We start from the raw sequence: 20,264 nt of genomic DNA, 5'->3' as shown, positions 1-20,264 counted from the left end.
GGGAAGCAGAAACAAAGAGTATTAAGGTTTAATGGTCTGACATAAAGGTGTTCGCTTTGGACCTGATCCAAAACAAGCCAGAGTAAAACCTATCCCAACCTCACACGCATAAATAAATCAAATCGACACAATCTTAAAGAAGACTCAAGGACAGATGGACCAGATTGGTTGATCTCAATGGGCTACAGTACAATCAGCAACCGGATGCACTTACAGTAAAAAGAATGAAGAATTATAAAAGACCATGACTAATCAATATTGATGGGTCAGACGGCACCTGTCTTCAAATTCATTTTGATCCCAACCACATTGTAAAGTTTCATGATTGCATCTTACATGTTTCGGATGTGGCTGTGACTCCTTTTCCAGCTCAGCAGGGGGCTTTATCGACAAAAACATGACTTCAGCATAGACTTACTAGTATCTCCCACTGTGCAAACCTCTAAATGAAAGAACTAAGAACGCAAAGCCAAGACCTCCTACAGAGGAGTAGCACCAAGCCACTGGTTTAAATATGTGGATGATGCTTGGGTCAAAATTAAAACCCAGGAATTGCAAACCTTAAAGGAACTCAAAATCACTTACTGCAGAAAACTTCACATCACAGGATGTCAGGATGTCTTGCCTTTTTGGACTGAAAACCAACACACACTGACCAGTACCTTCTCTCTGACTCCAAACACCCACTGGAACACCAGCTAGGAGTTATAACCCTTCAACACCGAGCTGATTATGTGCCTTCAGGTGCCCAGGCCCAAGAGTAAACTTGGAGGATTGCACTAAAGGCTTGTGGAAAACCCTAACTGGACCTTTCTAAAAATACCTGCAATATCTAGGAAGAACACCAACACTAGAGGTGCTAAAGTAAAAAATAAACCCAACACTGTCATAAGTCTGAGTAGCAGTGTTCCTGAGATGCACTGGATGACCCTCAAGCACCAGCTAATGACCTCACAGAAATGAACTCAGACTTTTGTCGCAACAGCAAAGAGCCACCAGCCAAGTGACATCATTCGCATTTATAATGACCACACATATGTTGATACCACTTGTTCCTATCACACATCATTCATGAACAGCCGGCACATCCCTCAGGGGCAGTTTGAGGTTCAGTATCGTGCCCCAGGACAGATGGACAGACAGACGATCATGTTCTTACTTATCAGTTAACTCCTGTGATTCAAATAAAAAAATGTAATGGTCATTTCACAGCATACGTTTTTGCACATAGGGTACAGCTTTCCTATATATATATATATATATATATATATATATATATATATATTTTTTTTTTTTTTTTTTTTTTTCATCCTCCAGAATTCACAAAGTGATGCACAAGGCTGACATGTGTAGCAATAAAACAAGACCCTGCTCTACCTAATTAGACAGAGTACACGTTGTACTCAGACTGAGTACACGTTGTACCCAGACTGACTCTGATCCCAGCTCGTTTATCAGTTCCTCAGAACAGAGTAGTCCTCTAGACTAGATTACAAAATGGAAGTTGTTAGCAAAAACAATAAAGTCAAACAGAGCACAGTACCAGGAATCCACCAGCCCCTGCATGGAGCCTGGTGGTCCCAGAAACATTCTGTGGAACAGGCCGTAGAAAGCCAGATGCAGAGACATCCCGCTGCAGTGCGAGAGAACTGACGATTATCTGGACGGGATTATTTTCCATCAAGACAACAACTTCAAACAAAGCTGAAACTAAGCAGGAGTCTAGCCCTCAATCAGACTCAGACCTTGTGGCAGGACTTTAACGCTGCTGTTCCCTCAGTCTCCATCCAACTTGACATGAGCCTGAGTAGAGTGTAAAGAGTAACTGGGGAAAAAGCAGCATATGGTTTATATTTGTACTTGATTTGAGTTTATTATTTATTTCATGTTCTGGGGGGTTTGCACCTATATTTCTTCATTTAAGGTGCACAATGAAAACTGCTGTGTATCTACAAAGTGCATTCGGTTATACATCAGTATTTTGAATATGCGTAGCGATGCATCAGCAGGACAAGAACACCCTGGATGGAGGAGTAATGATTCATTAGAACAAATATTAAAACATTTTTCACATGTGTTTTGTGAGCAGTCTGTCAGCGTTAGTCACCCGTACAGATGCAATGTGGGATGTTTGCTTCAAAGTACTAGAGGTGCTCCTACGCCAGTTTTCCTCCTCCTCCCCCCTCCGCCGCTCTGTATCACTCTCTCCTCCATCTTGCCAAATTAACAAGGCTTTTAGGTTCTCCAGAGACCTGGCACCTCACTGATTTACCGACTGTCAGTCCTCCACCAATCACTCCATCCCTGTCAACACTTACAACTCCTCTTTCTCTCTCTCTATCATATCATCATCATTGTTCCTGTACATCTCACTTCGTTCTTGTTACTGTTGCCATTGTCTCTCTCCTTTCCCTTCCTTTTTTCTTCTTTGTACTATCCACTGCCACTCTGCATCATTCTAACTGTATTTCTCTCCTGCTTGTACATTGCCTTTTCTTTTTCCCATTTCTCTTAATTCATACCTCTTTTCTCACGGTTACTCCCACTCCTCACCTTCCCGCTGTCAGTTTCACCCTTTCTTTTCTCTTCAAATTCTCATCATGTTTTTTTCTTGCCTCCATGCGCCCATTTTTCCTCTTCCCTCTCTCTGAACATTTTCTTTTACCATCCATTCTCATTCCACATCCCGTCTCTTGATGCCATTAATGTTTGTTTTTCTCTTGCCTCCTGTGCCCCCCTCCACTAACGCCACCTCTCTTCCTGTGCTCGTCCCTCCCCCCAGTACGTCCAGAGGCGGCAGCAGGAGAATGTCCAGCGACAGACCAGAGGCGAGCCCGCGCTGCCTGAGGAGGACATCACCAAAATGTTCAAGCCTCCCCAGGCTCCACCACGCATGGACACGCTGCTTATTGCAGGTACGCACAAACGCACAACTTCCACACACAGGCAGAGCTCATCATCTCCACCACAGATTCCCCCCTTCCTCCAAACTCCATCAGACGCCTCTGCACTCCTCACAGGAGCGCAGGTTCTGTTTTGTAATTATCTATGCCATTATCTTGAAATTACATTAATTTAAAGTTTATCGACTCAATCTCCAAGTCGACCGCCCCGTTTCCCTGCTGCTTCACGCTGTTCAGCTCTCCTCCCCCTTCTGACAACATTCTGATCCTTCTGTTTACTCAATTCCCCACTTATTTGATGTTCCCCCCCCCCCCCCAAATCTCTCCCGCCTCCACCTGTTTGTCTGCATTTGTCGTACATTTCTGTGGGTGTGTTTGTGTGTGGGTTCATGGATTCACGTTGCTATCCTCCAACAGGGCAAATTAACAACTACTGCCAGAACGTCAAGGAATTCACCTCCCAGAACCTCGGGAAGCTGTTCATGGCGGAGGCTCTCCAAGGACACAACTAGAAGAGACGACAGGGGGGAGGAAACTGCAAGAGGGGGAGAAGCAAATGCACAGTGGAGGGAGGTAGTAAGGAAAGATAATAGAGATGCAAAACCACGTCTGCAACAACCGGAGGAACACTGCGCCTGTGTTTTGTTTTCTAAGGATTTATTCATTGTTTTTATGCCTAACTACATCTTGGATACAAACTTATCTTTGAAGATCACTTGATTTTGATTTGAATAAAATACTTTCATCTCTATATTCGCTCAGGTTTCTTGTATTTATTTTCAAATAAACAGTACTATGGTTTTGATGGTAACTGCAGTCCACCGCTGTGGGCCCTGACATTCTTTGGTTTACTCACCAAATTGGCTTGTTGTATTTGTTGTGAATAATAATTCTAAAATAGATCTTACACATTGTACAATATAGTTATACACTAGAATAACTGTAGTGACCTATTATCAGTGGATTTGTTGACATAGAGGGAACAAAGATTTCTTTGTAAACATAGCGGTGACAGAAGTATCAGTGAAGTTGGGCATTTAGTCATATGCCAGCTATGTGACTCTGCCTCCACTGTCTCGATGCACTAAACCGACTTATAATTGCATTTGAATCTGCCTGTCTTGCACGCAGGTAGCAATTGGCACCTGTTTGTTTTTAGGATGCACAAGTAAAGTCCCAGTAGAAAGATTTGGCATGAAACAAAGAATTGAGTTTTCTAGACAAACATTTGAAGAAGGATCTCCAGGTGTGCTGGATAATAGATAGAGAGAAGCTGTCATCTGCGTGGGTTGGCATTCCTTGTGTCTGTAATTGCCAAAATCCCATAAATTATTTAACACAACCTTTGAGAAATGTACTTACAGTGAAACCAATTGCATCTTGGTGATATTTATTCATAAAAATAAAAATAAATCAAAGCTGTCCAGCTGATGATGAATGTAAGGCATGATATATGACAATATCCAGAGATCATTAGGCCTATACATAATGAAGGCATTGGATTCCCAGCTCTTACAAGAATTCACTTAAAGATAAGATTGTCAAGCATCTTCTTAACTTGTATTTATCAATCTGTTAACAAGAGAGTCCTGGGGTTCAGATTTTATTTGCTGGTTTGTCAGCAGGACAGAATCAGCCTGAGCAGGCGGTGTAATTAGCATCGATTCAATAATAATGGAAGTCAGGAGGGACTTGGGTTCTTTTTTGTCAAGAAATCATAAGGAAATCAATGAGCATATTGAAGCTACACGACCACAGCACAAGAATCACAATTCCTCCACAGCCTCCAGGACATCACTGTACCTCTAAATTATTCCTCTGCTTTATTCCTCTGCTGTCAACATCTCAATACTTCATGCATGTTTTTGCAAAGCTTCATTACTGTAATTCATTCAGTTTATTTAACCAGATTAATATACGCAGTGTCCATACTGTTGTCGAATGCATTGTGGGTGAATATATTAATAAAACATGGGGTCTGCTATTTAGACATCTCCTGACATGTATTATGTAATTCAGTCCGATAAACAACACGTTAAGGGATTTGTTCGTTAGTTATTTAGTTGGAACTCTGTGCCCGCTCTCGACCTGCCTGTCTGGAATGAGCTGCTCTCTTGGTCCGTGTCGATGCTCTGGAGCTACTTCAGAATTACTTCTCATCTTTGGTGGGTTCTCCTCAAAAAGTTCTACAATATTCTGTCACTTTTTTTTGTTTGTGTGATGGACGCTGTGTGCAGAGCTTTTTCTAAACAGTCAATGGTGCAGTGTTAAGTTTGAAAACTTTGAGTTCAACCTGGTTTATCTGCAGTGAAGATTTTACTCTAGAATTTGCTTTTTCATTGCTCACGTGTCAGTTATATAAGAACAGACTGTGTTAGTCTGTTCTGGTAAAAATGAAAATAACAAAATTATCAAAATGGTCTGCCAGCGATTTCGACCTGTTTGACCCAGTTGCCGACCACTGCTGTAGTTTATCTGAGGATGTTCACACTGCTCGGTCCCCACTGACTGCTAAAGAGCGAGTTTATAAATATATTAATATTGAACGATTGATCATTTGTCCAAATCGCACCAATTCAACTCTGCACTTGCCTGAAACACGAGGGGTTTGAAGCCGATGAGAACAATGGTTTGTTCGAGAAACGTGCTACCAAGTACAAATCAATCATAGATATCAGTAAAGTAAACGTGTTATTAAATTAGTTATTTCTTCTCCTAATCAATAGTTGTCTGTTTTTTGCTTTAATGCAAGTTGCAGTGTTATTGCAGGAATGATCCTTAAAAGGTTTTGTCTGTAGCCTGGGCTGACAGTTCCCCTCCCAGGACAGCAATGATCCAAAGCGTATAAAGCTGGGACAATGTTAGAGAGGCTTCAGGCCAAGTCTCTGTCTGTCCTTGAGTGGTCCAACCAAAGCCCAGATTTAAACCCCTGAGTGTCTGTGAAGAGACACGAAGACGACAGTTCACAGACACTTCCCTTCCAATCTGATGGGGCTCATGAGGATCTGCCGGAAAGTCTTCATGGGCTTTTCCTCCACATAACGTCTCTGGATCAAGTGGTCAGATCTAGGTGTGTAAAATTTGTAGAGATGTGTAGCAACTGATATTTGATACATTCGGAATGATATAAAAAAAAAAATATTTACGCTTTGTTATATTGGGCAAATGACTGATGGGAATTTTTTTTTTTTTCCATTTAAGATTTAATCAACAAAGTGAGAAGGTCTGATTACTTTCTCTTGCCATTACAATATCATATATTCAATCATAGCTTATATTGTAAAAGCTTGAAGATGATTTCTAGATGTTTTACAGCCTTGATCTACAGGCGTTGCTAAATAGAAAGAAAAATAATCTGAATTTCGAAAAGTTGAGTCACCCAATCCCTGGTGGAAATAAGGAGCTGCGTGAGTCAGCCGAAAATATAGTGAACTTAAAATGAAAATGCACTGATAGAAATATCATGACACAATAACCTCTTATTAATTATTGTCATCCTGTGTCCTTCATCCTCAGCAAACTGTACCCCCCCCCCCCCCCCCCCCACACAGCTCGAATCCTCCTGCATAACAGCGTCGGCTAAATACCTCACAAGTACCCGGGAGCTCTTCTGCTGATCCTCTGCAGAGTCTCACACATCTGAGAATTACCTTCCCAGGTCGCAGAGTCGCAGCTCATTTGCGAAGCTTGTCACCAGCGTCCACTCCAACCAACAACAGGAAGGACTGAATGATGCCCCCCCCCCCCCACCTCAATTCAAAAACCAAGCTGCCATTGTGCGACTCAATGTATGATAATTACAGTGCGGCTCTATCGTCCCCTCCGCCGTCCCTCGACCTGCGGTTTGACGGCATCGTCTCATCAGAATCAGAATCAGAAGTATTTTATTGCCAAGTAGGTTTACACCTACAAGGAATTTGCTCTGGTAAATGGTGCATACAATGAACATAGGACATAAAAACGCAATAAATACAACATACATAGGAAAGGCAATAAAAAATAGAAAACCAGTATATATTTACTCACTGTTTACTTCTTATTTACTCACTTTTTTCCAATATTTATACAAATAACATTTATTTTGACATAAACATTTCTGAATAAAAGTATATAGAAGATAAAAGATATAAAAAGTGAAGTAAAAAGTGAAATGCAGAATGCAAGACAGTGAACAGTGTCCGATTGCAATATGCAATGTAATGCAGTATAATATAATATGATATGATATAATGTGTTAATTTAACACATCCTTGAGGTGAGGGGGTGGAATAAAAGTCCGAGTCAGGTGGGGGTCCCGGGCCTTGTTGATAAGGCCAACTGCAGCCAGGAAGAAGCTGGTCTTGTGGCGGGAGGTTTTGGTCCTGATGGCCCGCAGCCTCCTGCCTGAGGGAAGAACCTCAAAGAGTTTGTGACCCGGGTGGGAAGGATCAGCCACAATCTTACCTGCACCCCTCAGGGTCCTAGAGGCAAACAGGTCCTGTAGAGATGGCAGATTGCAGCCGATCACCTTCTCAGCAGAACGGATGATCCGCTGTTGCCTCCTTTTGTCATTGGCAGTGGCAGCAGCGAACCAGATGGTGATGGAGGAGGTGAGGATGGACTCGATGATGCAGGTGTAGAAGTGCACCATCATTGTCTTTGGCAGGTTGAATTTCTTCAGCTGCCGCAGGAAGTACATCCTCTGTTGTCCTCTTTTGGTGATGGAGCTGATGTTCAGCTCCCATTTGAGGTTCTGGGAGATGATGGTGCCCAGGAAGCGGAAGGACTCCACAGTGACGACTGGGGCGTCTCTCAGGGTGATGGGGGTGGGTGGGGCTGGGTTCCTTCTGAAGTCCACAACCATCTCCACTGTTTTCCGAGCGTTGAGCTCCGGGTTGTTCTGCTCACACCAGGTCATCAGACTGTCAATATCCCACCTTTAGATGGACTCATCCCCATCAGAGATGAGCCCAATGAGGGTGGTGTCATCCGCGAACTTAAGGAGTTTGACGGACTGGTGACTGGAGGTGCAGCTGTTGGTATACAGGGAGAAGAGAAGAGGTGAAAGAACACAGCCTTGAGGGGAACCAGTGCTAATGGATCTGAATTCAGAGACATACTCAGACAGGAAGTCAGTGATCCACCTGCAGGTGGAGTCAGGCACACTCAGCTGGGAGAGCTTCTCCTGTAGCAGATTCGGGATGATTGTATTGAAGGCAGAGCTGAAGTCCACAAACAGGATCCTGGCGTAGGTTCCTGAGGAGTCCAGGTGCTGGAGGATGAAGTGGAGGGCCATGTTGACTGCATCGTCTACAGACCTGTTGGCTCTGTAGGCAAACTGCAGGGGGTCCAGGAGAGGGTCAGTGATGGATTTGAGGTGACAAAGCACGAGGCGCTCAAATGCCTTCATCACCACAGAGGTCAGGGCAACTGGTCTGTAATCGTTGAGTCCAGCGATCTTGTTTTTTTTGGGGACAGGGATGATGGTGGAGGTCTTGAAGCAGGCTGGTACGTGACATGTCTCCAGTGAGGTGTTAAAAATGTCAGTAAACACCGGAGACAGCTGATCAGCACAGTGCTTCAGGATTGATGGAGAGACAGAGTCTGGCCCGGCTGCTTTGCGGGGGTTCTGTCTCTTGAAGAGTCTGTTGACGTCCCTCTCCAGGATGGAGAGAGTCGTCACTGTGGTAGAGGAGGGGGAGGGGGGGAGAGACTCAGAGGTGGGAAGTTGTGGAGAGGTGCAGGCCCTTGCTTTGGTGGGGGAGCTGCAGCTGATGGGCTGGAGTGTGGTGTCATGGGGGGTGGTTTCAGGACTTTCCCACTGTCTTTCGAAGCGACAGTAAAACTCGTTCAAGTCGTTGGCCAGGCGTGAGTCGTTAGTGGAGTGGGGGGCTCTGGGCTTGCAATTTGTAATCTGCCTAAAGGCCGAATTATAGTCGGGTTGCACGCACGCACGCATGCACGCAAGACACGCAACACGCCCCTTTCGTGCCCTCTGGCGTCTTGCGTGCGTCCGCAAATTTTTCTAACTACACGACAAAGCGACGCGAGCCTCACGCAGCCCGCAAGGCTTGTGATTGGTCTGCTTACTACATCCCGTCCGGAGTCTAGTTTCCGGTTTCATGCCCCACAATACGCGGAAATCACGGAAGATTTAGAAGAACGAATATGGACCAAATAGATGAGCACTTGGCAGAAGAGATCCGAAAGTATGACCACTTGCATAACCCGTCACTGACTGGCCGATTTGTCCGCCAGAAATAGGCTATGAGGAGCCGGAGTGGCGATGTAAATAAACAGTCGATGAAGAAGAAGACGTCTCTTCTTTGTGTGTATAAACCAAAACGAGTCCGTCGATGCAGCTGCGTGGCCTTCCGCGGTTGCAGTCGCAGGACTATAATTCAGCCTCTCCAGACAGAGGCAGAGTCATTGGCTGAGAACTGTTGTTGAAGTTTCTCAGAGTACAGTCGTTTAGCTTCTCTCACCTCCTTGCTAAACCTGTATTTAGACTCTATATACCTGACTCTGTTCCATTCAGCGGACGATGTTATTTAACTTGTCGTCAACGTCGCCAAGTGGAGTAATAACTTGTCGCGCTCCTGCTTGTCATCAGCACAATGTCATTAACAATAATTACAAGTCAGCCAACATGATAAACGTTTATTAGAATGGCGACACTCGAGCCGGAAATGATTTCTCCCTCCAATCATAACATGTTTCCCCGACACGCTGCTAAGGCGAGGAATATTAATTGAGCGCAAAGGGCCTAGTTGATATTTGTTGAGATATCTGCTTCTCTGACAGGTGCACCTGAGCACGTGATTGATGTGTCCTATGATGGGAGGCCTGTCCCCCGAGCAGCTATTGATTAGCTTTTCCAGCAGCGGCTTCTGCTTAAGGTGAATCGGTGTTATTAGTCATTCTGCAGCCGCTCTGCAGGACGACGTTGCCCTTGAGGGCTGACGGGGGCACAGTCTCCCTTGTCCCTAATCCAGAGGCTGTGCGAGGAATCACAAAACTTCCCTCGGCCCCCGACAGCAGCTGCGAGCGCCGCGCGACGCCCCTGCAGAGTGTAAACACGCTGACTGAGGTTCGGCTTGTATTTAAAGTGACAATGTTTTGATTGGGGCGGAATGCGGTGTGGCCTGAATCATGCAGTCACAGCAGGGCTCAAGGGCAATGGAGTGGAGGGGCACGGGAGTCCAACTGGTGCTTTGCCTCCGCATGACTCCAGTCGTATAAATCATGACGTTACTGGGAAGTGATGCAAGCGGATTTAAAGATAATGAAGTGCAGCCTTTTACGAGTGAAACACAAGCTCGTATAAGGAGACAAATCAGTTTCTCATATTAAAAGTCAGCTCCATGGTTTTCTTACCATTGAAGGAACAGGGGATGGTTTCACACACACTATAATGCAGATATATAGACATGTTATAGCTTCGATGAAGAATTTGCATTGACTGTTACTCATTGATAACACTGTTACCTAGCTGTAATCATTTTTAATGATACATTAATTTGGCACCTTCACTGCAAAAGGTTCCCAGTTGAAATCCCCTCTTCTCCCCGTGTCTGTGTGGGTTTTCTCCAGGTTCTCCAGTCTCCTCCCACAGTCCAAAGAAATGCAGACTGGGTTAAGGTTAACTAGAGACTCTAAATCGTCCATAGTTGGACAAACAATGAGGATATTATATTACCAAGTATAAAAGTAAGGTATGAGGAATTTAAGCTTTGTACTGAATACAGCCACATATCCTCATGTCAGTTGTAATGTCACCAAATCTGGTATTTGATCAGGGCAAAGAGAAGCTTCCCTGCCTCATTAGATACATGTTAAAGTGAAGTTTCAACATCTAAGTGAAGAGACACTGAACAAAACATGTTGGAGTGATCGAACATGTTACAATATTACACCTGCTTACAGTTATTTTTAGTGCTCAATACATTTAGTAATTATTCATATTCTGCTGTGCTGATAAATAGGATGTTAAAGTAAAGTGTTGTTGTCAAAGTAAGTGTTATTGATATTAGATGAGTTATTCTTGTCATCTTGAGTGTGTTGTAATAAAATGAAGCAGAGAGGTTGAGATGAGACCCACATGTTCGTGTCCTGGTCCCACTCTCCGACTCGGCCTCGTCGTGCAGTTTGTTTTGAAATGTTAAACTGGTTGGAAGAAAGAGGCACAGGAGCCCACCACCACCACCACCACCACCACCACCGCAGCAGCAGCAGCTGCGATCTCCTCTCCCACACTGTCCTGCTCAATTGACCATGAGACGACTGTGAGTCAGTGAAAATGAGAATGACATCTTCAAATACGAGAGCAGTTTCTACCCACTAACAGCAGTGCAGTGGAGTCACTGGCCAGCTGACGCAATACTTGTGATGAAACTTTCCACCTCTTCCTCAAAAGTGATATCATTTGCTTTCGCAGTTACTTCTTCTTTTTTTTTTTTTTAAATATCATTTTGTGATGTCACGTTTCTCCTCAGCATTTGCACAGATTACCCTAAACTACGTGTTTGAACTCAGCATGGGAACCGAATGAGGGCTTTAGCTGTGTAAACAGCAAGGCGTTTTGTACACTGCAATAGGAGGAAATACTTAATTAGGATTATGGGATTTGTCTCTGCACCTTCAGATTCCTGAGAAGGAGGCTGAGAGATGTCAGAGGGATATAAGTTTGGTCTCATTTAATCAGTGAGTGCGGCCCGCACAGCCCTGACCCCAGCAGTAATTTATTAGCACACAAACACAAAGCTCTCTCAGCGAGCCGCCCGTCGTCCTGTCACTGGTGATAGAGAGAATCAGCTGGCTGAATATAATGAAACCAGTTATTTCCCTGTCAACTCTGAATGCCATTTTCCTTTTTTTCTTTTCTGCTCTCTCTCTCTCTCCCTCCCTCTCCCTCCCCTGCCGCAGATATTGCCATGGCAACTGTGGATCCTGTATGGAGTAGCTGTTGAGGATGTAAAGTAGTTCCCGCGGAAAAATAATCTTACAAATCCCCAAAACAAGAGCAGAAAGGAAGGCAGATGCGGTTGTAGGATGAGGTGTCGGTATGGTTAGGGAATTTAGCATTTATGGGATTATACACTTAAATCCAACGCAACCGCGGCGTGAATACATTTCTCCACATAGCAACGCTCTACCTGTCATTGAAGCAGCTCTATATTTGCCTTATCTCTCTCTTTCCCCCGTGGTCAATAGATGTGCTCTGTGATTGGCAACTGTATAGATGGAGCATTGTGTTAAAGTTGCAATTCCTCTCTCCCTGCCACCCAATTCGACAGCTGTCATCCGGCAGTGGCACAAATCCCACAGGCCATTATGAGGTTGGTTTAATCCCCACAACAGCGGCAGCCGCAGCCTTTCAAGGAGGGTTTGGGAGCGTGATACCCTGTCTGTCACATGCATCCGTGGGCTTCAGGCGAGGCTCAATGCATTGTGGGGATCCGGCTCCATCACTAATGTCTTAACTCATCCACGAGCCACAAAGACAAATGCGCTGGATGTCCTCCGTCTGAAGATCAGTCACGTGTTGCCTGTAATCTTCTCCTGGGATTTGCGCGTTTGCTTTTCGTGCTCAGATTTTCATACCTCGTCTGTGTCGTAAATACTAAATTGTGTTTTTAGCGTTGTCTTGATTTTGCTGGTGGAAATGGATTCGTAACTGTAACTGGCTTTAGGCCCGTTCATTTAGCGTAATAGTGATTTGTTTGTGATTGAAAGACAAGTGATGCAGAATCATCTTGATCGCCCCCTGTTGGCTGGATGCATTATTGGTTATTAACCCTGCCTCTGCCATGTTTGTTGAAGGGACATGGATCAAACTAAAACGTCAAAGTACGCGTTAGATAAATATATTTTCAAAGATGGTTTCTGACATTTTAGGTAATCCTCTAACACTGAACACTTGTATGGGCAGGACCACGATCACTACTGCACAGACTCTGGCTCCAGATGGGCTTATCTGGGAGATTTGAGCCTTATTTTTTTCACACGGGAGGAAGTGGAGACACGTCGTCCATCTTTATATACTCAACAGCTTATGGGTTTATCTCTGGGTTTTCTGTGAATGGAGCTGGTTCACTGGTTACACAGGTAAATCAACTTGGCAACTTAAGCCGCAGCTCTTAAATCTGAAGAAACGGATCAAACCTGTCAACAGCCGGGTACTGACCAATCAGATCACCTGGAAACCAATACCATCATTCTACAGGATCCTGCTAGGGACAAAGGAGTATACAGTATTGTGACAAGTGATATTTTTAAAGATGAATTTAATTGTTTTGTTGTTTCACATTTACCACGTGTCCACTTCAGACCAGAGCTTCTGTCGAACTGAGGGAGAAAATAAATACATAATAAATGTCGTGGCTTCACTTTAACGGAACACAGATTCTTTGATTGTGACAGATTTCATGACAATGTTGTTGATGCTTTTATTTTCTTACTCTTTCACTGCAGCTCAAAAACAACATGAGGAGAATGTGACGATGATTAAAAAAAAAAACTAAACCCTCTTGAAGTCTTTTATTAGAATCATCGTCCACAGGCTCTTTAATATTTCACATGATTATTGAGGAACATTTCAGGATTGACCTTCTCACACATGAACTACTTCTCTTCTCTCTGCTGTGCCGCCAGAAACTTTACTGCAATAAAACTTCGGTTCATCAACAGACAAAAAAAGGAATAATAAGTGAACTCGATTCAATTTTCTTGTGTTTATTTGCGGTGTATCTTTAGGCTGACTTTTTTTTATTGAAAATGATTTCTTATGTAACGTGTTCATGTTGTCTTCATCTCACATTGTGGGATGATTCTAAAGCTGAATTTATCTGCAGCCTTTTCATATATTCGTGTTTGTTTAAGCGATATTAGAGCTAAAAAACTACAGATTTCTACGTACTTGGTCGAAAGATGTGGTATCGGTTGTGAAACATATTTTTTGCAGATTTTTCAGAGAATAATATTGAGGAGTAAAAATCTAGCATGTTTAAGGGACTGGTATTTACTAGTTCATGCAATTTGGTGCAGATTCAAAGGAAAAATGTTGTTCTAGTGAATTTAAATATGGTTTCATAAGTGTGCTGCAGGGCCTTGTTGGAGGTGCATTCTCTACTGAGTGCTATGATTCCTCCACATCAGTGTTTGTAACAGCGAAGGGAAACCCAGAGTTAACCCAGAGCCACTTCACCACCAGCTTCGGCGTACAGATTATCCAGGACGACCAACGTTAGGCTAAGTGATGGCTAAATAACGAAAAGATTCTCTGGTTAAGTGGTACCTGCTTCATGGTGCAGGCCTTGATCCACAGTATGTGTATATTTGCTTCGTCTAAATTCCATCACTGCTGCCAGCCCATGCCCTTGTTGTCACATGTGTTTTAGTAGTTTGACATTTGAGGAACATTCAGAGATTATTGAAAGGTTTTGAACCACTTTCATGTCTGTACAGTAGCTGTGGAAGTAAAGTCTGGAGTCTGCTATCTCAGTTTAGCATAAAGAGGAAGCCGGAGGGAAGCAGCTTGTCGTTCTTCCTCTGAAGTCGAAAAATTGGAGCTCCCAGCACCTCTTAAGCATCTGTACATACGAGTCGATGTCATGGATTCTGTTCCCCAGGGTTTAGAGACTCTGCACTATTGACCTGCTTCATGTGCAGAACACAGTCAACAGGGTTCCAACATCAGTCCCCAGCTGTAACACTATTGGACAAATGTACTAACTCTTTAAAGACCACACTTTAGGTAACTGATCTTCTCTGTAGTTTGTGACCTTCACTCTCCCACCCAAACGCTACGTGGAGAGCTTGTTGCTTTCACAGCACCAGAGGCATAGTTATCTTTTATCGAAACCTTGAATTTCCGACTCTGCCCTATTTTTTTTTTTTTTTTTTTGCTGGCTTATCACATTTCCCCTTCTAATAAAGAAAATGAGAAAATGCCACCCAGGGTAATTTATTCTAATTCATGATCAGCTTGCCTCTGTTCCTTGAAGGCTGGAAGACGCCAGTTTGGCTTGGATACAGTGATTGATGGGACGCGTGTGACCCACAATAGGCAGATCAACAATTAAAGCGCGCCTTATCTCCCAGCTCCGAATCTCAAAGATAAATGCTGATAGCACCCTTCGCCTCTGACGTTCAATCACGCACTCGATGCCGTGGTCTCAGCCTGTGTCCTTAGAATGACTGATGTGCAACTGAATATTTCTTTGTCACAGGTAATCATTAACATTCAGTTCACTCCCCCCCCGCAGCCCGTGTATTTCACAGCCATCCCCTGTACCAGCGGGACTAATAAACTGTTTTTATATTGGAGCTGTGCATCAGATAATATGGGTCAGTGTTTTGTTTATTTCCTTCTGTTCCTCCTCTTTATTTTTTATTCTCTCTTCCTTATTGTTAATTTGGCTCTGACCCAATTACCATATTCTGCAGTCTAAAGCCACCCACACAGAGCCTCCCCCGCACAGCCACCGCAACCTACTGGTGTCTTTACTTTCTTCTTCCACTGGGACATCATCTCTAGACCACAACCTGCCATCCATTCTGCTCTTTGGACACATTAAGCCCCAAGATGTTTCCACCGCTTCTTTTACTTTCTCCAGCCAACTTCTCTAGGTCCATCTCTGATACAGCTCCCTGAGATCAACTCCATGCAGACGAACACACCTTTTCTACTTTTTTATGGAGAATTCGTTTTTACCAGAAATTAGTGAATCATTTTCCTAAGACACAACTTATGAAGGACTTTTCATCGAGCCTTCTATTGACCGTCCAGTCTGTGAAACCACATTCATTGATTTGAGTTTGTGATTATTATCAGATAGCACTAGTTAGAACTCTAAATGGGATGTTTTCAGTGCAGATATATTTACTGATGCATCTTTCCAGGCATCAGGGTTATTATCTCGGACTATTAACGCTCATACAGTAGATGCATCAATAGACATGTGGATACACAGGGTCTTAGATGCAAAGCTCCTGCTGAATAGCCTCGATATTCACACAGCTGGATAGTCTGCTCGGGTTCAGATCTTCTTAATGAAAAAAGAGACTCTACGCTTCTGTGTTTGTGTGACGAAGCCGTCCACATTATCCAGTCGATGGTTATTAGGAGTTTAATGATCGAACAAGGCAGCCCCGTTTTATGCCTGATTCCTCTGTGAACGACTCCAAGAGGAAAGTGTCAATGATGATCCTTGATTCAGAACGGTAATAAAACTGCTCCATCAGTGTGACGGCCTTTCGGGAAATACCACATCATTCTGCGATCTTTTATAATTTTGAAACGCATGGTGAGAAATGCCGCCTGAAAGTCAGTGTAATGAATGAAGAGGTGTGGGTGTCATTCTAATCACTGCTCCATTGTGCACAGTTAAGCCCCCCCGTCCACCACCTCCCCATCCTTTTGTTGATTTCTTCATTTCTCTCCCTCAGCCTATTATCTGTTTTCGACTCCAATCGAACCAGGGTAGAGTTTAATCCACGAGCATCAACATGTAACCACATCAGTTTTCAGATCTCTGCTCTATCTGAAGCCAGATTAGTGCGTCTTTAAACATTCTGAATGCATCAGGATTTAAGGAAATGACATTTTTGCTTACTGAACTGTTTCTAAATATGTGTCTCACACTGTTAAATACCGTCTGAGAGGCTCACAGCAGCCGCCACTGACCTTTTATGAACCACAAACATCGTCTCCCAGCCGGCAAAACGCAAACACAAACATTGAGTGAATAAAAAAATATTTTCTGGTTTTATTTTTTGAAGTTTTCAGCATTATTTTTATGCATTTTGTCGATGCATAGCAAATGTTGATGCCTGAGACCTGATGCCTGTCATTTGGTCTCCGTTTATTTCCTTTGAGGGAAGCAGCTAAACCCACTGACATTCAATCACATTATTTTGGCACACTGCCTAGCTGCCTCCACCTGTGACCTGAACCACACATAACACAGTGCATGACATGTGCTGTGTAAATCAAACCCACAGGACACAAACACACACACACACACATACACACACACACACACACACACACACGCACATGGGTGCCTCACTGAATCTCATGGTCAGACCCCGACCAGCAACAGAGCTGATCGTGCGTTCACCGGTAAACAAAGCAGTTTGCAGCGGTGGTGAACATCCAGGACGGCACATTTGAACCCCCTTCTACAATATTTGAATTCAGTTTTCTCCCGAGCCATCTGCAGAGTGATGCTGCACCACTTGGATGCAGCTGCCTGCCCCTTATTGCGGGAGTGTGATAGAGGGTAAGCTTATAGCCGCCGTAACAGGCTTTTGTAAGGGCGTGATGGCCAGCAGGTAAGTGATTTAGAGAAAATCAGGTTGATGCTCTCCTGAACCCTCAGCTGAAGAGGCACGGGCCAAGGCCGAGCAGTTGTACATTTTCTCAAAGTGTCAGCATTTTCCACATCGCTTACGTTATGCCCGGCTAGAATAAATTCTCAGACAATTTCAGAGCTGAGATTGGTCATTTTTTTAATCTTCTTTTTTATTTTTTCCTACTCCAGGACCTCTAATAGGTGTGCGGAGGTGCTGTTTGTAGGCTTGTCTCACTGCATTCGGCCCAGCACCCGATCCATATACTCACTAAAAAGACATTTCTGAATCTTTCACCCAATTTAGAAGGAATTGGTTCTGCTGCACAGGCCTGATTTGATATGGTCTGTGCCCAGAGAGGTTCAGGCTCAATGCAACTTGGTGCCTCGTTGAGGTGTATGAACAGGTACCACTGCCCACTGAGGGTGTATGAAATCCCTGCTTGTCCACATCCTGTGTAACATTTTAGCAAAATTTGCCTCGGTGCATGTGCGCCATTATTCACATCCCATTTACCACCATGTGATCATTTAAATGATAGATTATGACCTTGTATAAATCCACAGACAGATAATTGGTCCGGCGGCTGATGAAGAATATCCTTTAAAGCCTTTAGTTATTAAAACCAACAGTCAAAGACACTCTTTAAAGAAACAGAGGAGAGGAAAGTGTAGAGAACAGGTGACTGCATTAATATACATGAAATGCTGCAGGTTTTTTCATTGAAAAGAATGTCCTTTGTACTTTAATGGAATTAAGCAGGACAAATGCGATTTTAAAGTGTAAGGTATATGCAAGGAATGTCAACGTTAAGGGTTCAATAGCTTGGGGGAAATTATAGAACCAAAATAATACAGACTAAATTGCACCATTGTGCTTTGAGGAGCAGGATGTGCCCCTGGTGTCTCCCTTTGAAGAGGGGAAATGGACAAGGTCTTTTCTGAAAGAAACCCCGCAGAGAGCTTCACGGGTTGAGTGTGGTGGTGAGAATTAGCTGCTCCGTGGGTCAATACTCATCACATTTTGACATGTGTCCTTCACCAGTTAGTCCTGCGCCAACACTGGCCCTGACCCGAAGGCCGATGATCTCTGACTTTAAATCACTCCGGACAGGAACCAGAGGGAAAAAGAAGGCAGCTTAGACTGAACATCGACTGAGAAGATTGATGGTTGGTTTCTGTGCAATCCTACATAATGAAAATGTCCAAAAGCAGAAGAACACTTACATGTTTGAGCCTATGAGGTCACTGTTCCACTCCCTTGCTATTTTCCTGCATAGTCAACCTACTCAGTAGCCTGGATGCCAGACGAATTTAGCCCCGCCCACAACATTTTTGGTCGGGCAGTTCGGTCTGGAGTCGCTCCGTTGAGAAAAAATTATGCCCGACTGGGCCAATCAGATTGTCAGGGCGGCTTTATACGATGATTGACAGATGATCAACGGTAACGTAATCAACCACGTCATCACAGTGCCCTTGGGTTGAATTCGTTTCAACAAACATGCCTGCCGCTGGCGAGCTGAGATGTGTAGATGCTGCCATTGAGTCTGTTTTAGAAGACATCGACAGCGCATTCATTTTGAAAGAGGAACACAGAACGTGGAGGCGACGCCAAAGCACCACGCTAATCCCTATCGCCCCGGCGCTTGGCTGTTCACAACGGACACTGAAGCGACGCTGAACTGCCGGGCAGCGCTAATAATATCACCCGTTGATCCAGTAGATCGCTGCACGGCTTTGTGCCAGTCACACCGGAGGCTGAAGCACCGCGCTGCGCCAAGGCTGCCTCGCGGTGCTTCAGCCTCCGGTGTGACCGGCACAAAGTTTTAACATGGGAGTGGATGGGAGCCAGCTGTTATTTAAGGCTTGGCGCTGCGCTGAAGCGTCCGGTGTGAACCCGGCGTTAAGCCTGAAACATGCTTCTGCGTTTTCACGGGCCCGTAAGCGCAAGAGCCCGTCCGGGTCCCTTACGTGCTGACGGGCGTCGACCCACTTTTCTAAAATTTACGGCAAAGCTCCGCAAGCTCACTCAGCCCGCAAGGCTGTGATTGGTCTGCTCTACATCCCTTCTGGAGCTGCATTTCCGGGTTCATGCCCCATAATACAGGCAGAAACAACGGGAGATTTAGAAGAATGAATATGGACCAAATAGAAGAACGTTTGGCAGAAGAGATCCGAAAGTATGTCCACTTGTATAACCCGTCACTGACTGGCGTATTTGTCCGCCTGAAAAAGGCTACAAGGAGCCGCAGTAGCTATGTAAATAAACAATCGATGAAGAAGAAAGAAGGCGTCTCTCAGGTCGTCTTCGACAAAAAGCATTACTCCGCCTAGTGTTCTGGCGCGGAATTGCTTTGTAAGACGCGCAACGGTTGGGGAAGCATGAATGAAAACGAGTCTTGCGCCACAGCGGCGTGAAAAGACGCAGACGCAGTCGCAGAAGCATGTTTCAGGCTTTAGTAAATAACTCACAATGCGTTGCTTAGCATGCGTCACATACTACGTTGCTCTGATTGGTTGTAGGTCTATCCAATTGAGCGAAGAAGAATTTTACTTCCTGGTCAGTTGAAACACGCCCCATAATCACAGCCCAATGGAGAGGTCTCAGACTCACATTCTGACTAGAATTGTGAATCTGACAACGTCAGGCTACCTACTCAGCCCATCAGGGGGTTGAAAGAACTTGGTGACATTTTTTTTTTTTCTTGTGACTTATTCAGTACAAATTGTTAAAGCTTACACACAAACTGCAGAACCATCAGTAATGCTCAAGGCTCAACAGTCCACTTATGAATCCACATTTAAATTCACAAAATCTGGATTTTTATCAGGCAAATTGCACAGATTCATAAATATCAGTCCCCTTAACACACGTGACCTTTTTTCATCAAGCTCCGAAAATACTTTTCAGAGAAATCAGGGAGAAGATTGAAAAATACCACCATCTCACAACGATTGAAGAAGTATATATGCACCAAAATGAATTGAGTTCTTCTCTCACCCACACGTCACATATCCCCCGTGTTTC

At 44.2% G+C, this 20,264-nt stretch overlaps 1 protein-coding gene across 1 annotated transcript in view; it reads left to right on the top strand.

Moving 5' to 3' along the window:
• Positions 1 to 3,654, top strand: part of LOC128449739 (eukaryotic translation initiation factor 3 subunit H) — a 55,519-nt gene extending 51,865 nt beyond the window's left edge. Inside the window, exons 7-8 of the mRNA XM_053433032.1 lie at positions 2,783 to 2,915; positions 3,321 to 3,654. Of these exons, the coding sequence (XP_053289007.1) occupies positions 2,783 to 2,915; positions 3,321 to 3,415 (228 nt within the window). The 3' untranslated portion in view covers positions 3,416 to 3,654. The remainder of the gene's footprint in view (positions 1 to 2,782; positions 2,916 to 3,320) is intronic.
• Positions 3,655 to 20,264: the final 16,610 nt, after the last annotated feature.

Source organism: Pleuronectes platessa, chromosome 10 (genome assembly GCF_947347685.1).
Source record: "Pleuronectes platessa chromosome 10, fPlePla1.1, whole genome shotgun sequence".
NCBI classification, from domain to species: Eukaryota; Metazoa; Chordata; class Actinopteri; order Pleuronectiformes; family Pleuronectidae; genus Pleuronectes; species Pleuronectes platessa.
The sequence above is the reverse complement of the archived record's forward strand: the minus strand, read 5'-3'. Positions and strand labels throughout refer to the sequence as shown.